The 3,541-nt window shown below is 45.6% G+C and overlaps 1 protein-coding gene across 1 annotated transcript; it reads left to right on the forward strand.

The window, feature by feature from the left end:
• Positions 1-1,261, forward strand: LOC128045645 (UDP-glucuronosyltransferase 1A3-like). Its single transcript, XM_052638095.1, has 2 exons — positions 1-864; positions 1,250-1,261. Exons 1-2 carry the CDS (start codon positions 1-3, stop codon positions 1,259-1,261), a joined length of 876 nt encoding a protein of 291 aa, XP_052494055.1.
• Positions 1,262-3,541: the final 2,280 nt, after the last annotated feature.

Consider the following 3,541-nt stretch of genomic DNA (forward strand, 5'->3'; position numbering starts at 1 on the left):
ATGGCTCTGGCACTGCAGCTTCGGCGGCAGGTGCTGGCTGGACTCCTGCTCTGTGTGTGTGTCGGGCGATGGGCTGAGGCTGGGAAGGTGCTGGTGGTCCCCATGGAGGGCAGCCACTGGCTCAGCATGCGGGAGGCCGTGCGGGAGCTCCACGCCAGAGGTCACCAGGCAGTGGTCGTTGCTCCGGAGGTGAATATGCACATCAAGGCAGAGGACTTTTTCACCACGAAAACCTATGGTATTCCCTACACACAGGAGAAACTGGATTCCCTCATGAAGACTCATGTACATCTGCTCTTTGAAAAAGTACATTGGGTAACGATGTTTTTGAAAACTATGGCATCTTTGAAAAACGCGTCTTTGCTCTTTGAAAGGTCTTGTGAGGGGCTGCTGTATAACAAGGATCTTATCAGGCACCTGAATGCCAGTTCCTTTGATGTGGTTTTAACAGACCCTGTTCACCCCTGTGGGGCAGTGCTGGCTAAGTACCTGTCCATTCCTGCTGTGTTTTTTTTGAGGCAAATTCCATGTGACTTTGATGTTGAGGGAACAGCATGCCCAAACCCTTTTTCTTATGTTCCTCGGTTGTTAACAATGAATCCAGACCGCATGACATTCTTCCAAAGGGTCAAGAACATGCTCTACCCCCTGGCCCTGAAGTACATTTGCCAGGTTACTTTCACTCCTTATGCACGAATGGCCTCTGAGCTTCTTCAGAGAGAGGTGTCGCTGGGGGAGATTCTTGCCTCTGGATCCGTGTGGCTGTTCAGAGGAGACTTTGTGATGGACTACCCGCGGCCGATCATGCCCAACATGGTGTTCATTGGGGGCATCAACTGTGCCAACAGGAAACCGTTATCTCAGGTGTGTACTGCTTTGTTCAATCAGTGCTCCCAGTGGAGCACAATCTTTGAATTAAAAAATTAAAAAAAAATTTTTCACCTCACTGCAACCTAAGACTCTTGCGAAATGGACAGTTCCAATCACTAGACCATCAGGGAATTCCCAAGTGGAACATATTTAAAAAGAACAGCTTACTTCCACATGCTTACTTATCTACTGATCTTTCTCCGATTTCTACCTCTCATTCTCCTTTGAACAGTCGGTGGTGAGATCCATTATTAAAGTGCTCGAGAAGGGTAGTGTAGGTTTGTGATGGACTTTGAGACAAATGAGAGGCAGGGGTGAAGGTCCGTATTAGGTTTGACAAGAAATGGGGTGATTTGACCATGATTGCCCTTTCCAACAGCATCTGTTGTAACGGTCATGCTGTTTTCTGAATCTAGTAGGAGCGAGGAACTTGAGCTGTGAATGCATCCATCATGGGTTTTTTGCTTGAGGGTGTTCAATTGGAGGAGGAAAGAACTGGCAAACTGCATTTATTGCCCTGATACTTCATTGAGGTTTTGTCGTGGAAATGTATTGGGTGTGGTCACTGGAGAGCTCAACCCCAAAAGGAAGCAGAAGTTTCAGAGAGGTTGAATAAATAGAGTGGAAGGGAGAGAAGACCGGAGATGGAAGTCGGGCTCTCTGTGATCAGAGAAAGGAACAATTGAGCCCAGGTTTCTTGAGATGGAGCTGTGCTGACCAGAAGCTGGGGCCTGGGGTAAAATGGGGGGATGTACAGAGTTGAATGGCATGTGAGATAGGTCCTCAGCATGGGCCACTGAGGTCCTCAAAGGCTAGTGGTGGGGGCTGGGGAGAAGGTCAAAGTGAGCCACCAGCACAGTGAAGGTGGTGACAGGGATGCTGAGAACTGAGTCAAATAGGAAGGGACTGAGCACATCACGACGCCTACCGCAGCCCAGTCACCAACCCTGCTTGTCTATGGTGTGAGTCATGGCTTTCCTCTTACTTTCAGTGTCTGCTTATATTAACCCTGAATTATTGTTGTTGTTGTTCATTTGCCAAGTTGTGTCCAATTGTTTGTGGCCCCATGGACTGTGGCACACCAAGCTTCCCTGTCCTTCACTATCTCTTGGAGTTTGCTCAAACTCACGTCCATGGAGTCAGTGATGCCATTCAACCATCTCATCCTCTGTCTTCCTCCTGCCCTCAGTCTTTCCCAGCATCAGGTCCTTTTCCAATGAGTCAGTTCTTCTCATCAGGTGGCCAAAGTATTGGAGCTTCAGTTTTAGCATCAGTCTTTCCAGTGAATATTCAGGGTTGATTTCTCTTAGGATTGACTGGTTTGATTTCCCTGCTGTCCAGGGGACTCTATGGAGTCTTCTCCAGCACCACAATTTGAATGTATCAATTGTTTGGTGCTCAGCCTTCTTTATGGTCCAACATTCATGTCCGTACATGGCTGCTGGAAAAACTGTAGCTTTGGCTATATCTACTTTTGTTGGCAAAGTGATGTCTCTGCTTTTTAATATGCTGTCTAGTTTTGTGATAGCTTTTCTTCTAAGGAGTAAGCGTCTTTTAATTTTGTAGCTATAGTTGAATGGCACGTCAGATCTGCGGTGATTTCGGAGCCAAAGGAAATAAAATCTGCCAGTGTTTCCTCTTTTTCCCCACCTATTTGCCATGAAGTAATGGCACTGGATACCATGATCTTAATTTTTGAATGCTGAGTTTTAAGCCTCCTTTTTCTCTCTCCTCTTTCACCCTCATTAAGTGCTTTCATTCTTCTTCATTTTCTGCCATGAGAGTGGTGTCATCTGGATATTTGAGGTTGTCCATTTTTCTCTGGGCAATCTTGCTTTCAGCTGTGATTCAAGCTGTGTGGCGCTGATGTGCTCTGCATATAAATTAAGTAAGGAGGATGACAATATACAGATTCGACATAATCATTTCCCAAGTTTGAACTAGTTTGTTGATCCTTGTCCAGTTCTAAGTGTTGCTTCTAGGCCTGCATACAGGTTTCTCAGAAGGCAGGTAACGTGGTCTGGTATTCCCATCTCTTTAAGAATTTTCCACAATTTGTTCTTATCCACACAGTCAACGGCTTTAGAGTAGTCATGTAGCAGAAGTCGTTTTTTTTCCGAAATTCCCTTGCTTTTTCTATGATCCAGTGGATGTTGGTGATTTGATCTGGTTTCTCTGCCTTTTCTAAATCCAGCTTGTACATCTGGGAGTTTTTGATTCATATACTGTTCAAGCCTAGGTTGAAGGATATTGAGCATTACCCTGATCACATGTGAAATGAGCACATTTGTCCAGGAGTTTGAACATTCTTTGGCATTGTCTTTCTTTGAGGTTGGAGTGTAAACTGACCTTTTCCAGTCCCGTGGCCCTTGCTGAGTTTTCCAAATTTGCTGGTGCATTGAGTGCAGCACTTCAAGGCATCAGTTTTAGGATTTGCAATAGCTCGGCTGGAATTCCATCACCTCCAATAGCTTTGTTTACAGTGATTCTTCCTAAGGCCTGCTTGACTTCACAGTGCAAGATGTTTTGCTCTAGGTGAGTGACCACAGCTTTGTGGTTATCTGATGATTAAGACTTTTCTTGTATAGTTTTGTGTAGGCTCCTCTGTCTATGGGCTATTCCAGGCAAGAAAACGGAGTGAGTTACATTTCCTACTCCAGGGGATCTTCCA

This window comes from Budorcas taxicolor, chromosome 3 (genome assembly GCF_023091745.1).
Source record: "Budorcas taxicolor isolate Tak-1 chromosome 3, Takin1.1, whole genome shotgun sequence".
NCBI classification, from domain to species: domain Eukaryota; kingdom Metazoa; phylum Chordata; class Mammalia; order Artiodactyla; family Bovidae; genus Budorcas; species Budorcas taxicolor.

Bases quoted from the DNA above. Each gene is read 5' to 3' on its own strand.
- LOC128045645 (XM_052638095.1), top strand. From the start codon at position 1: ATGGCTCTGGCACTGCAGCTTCGGCGGCAGGTGCTGGCTGGACTCCTG.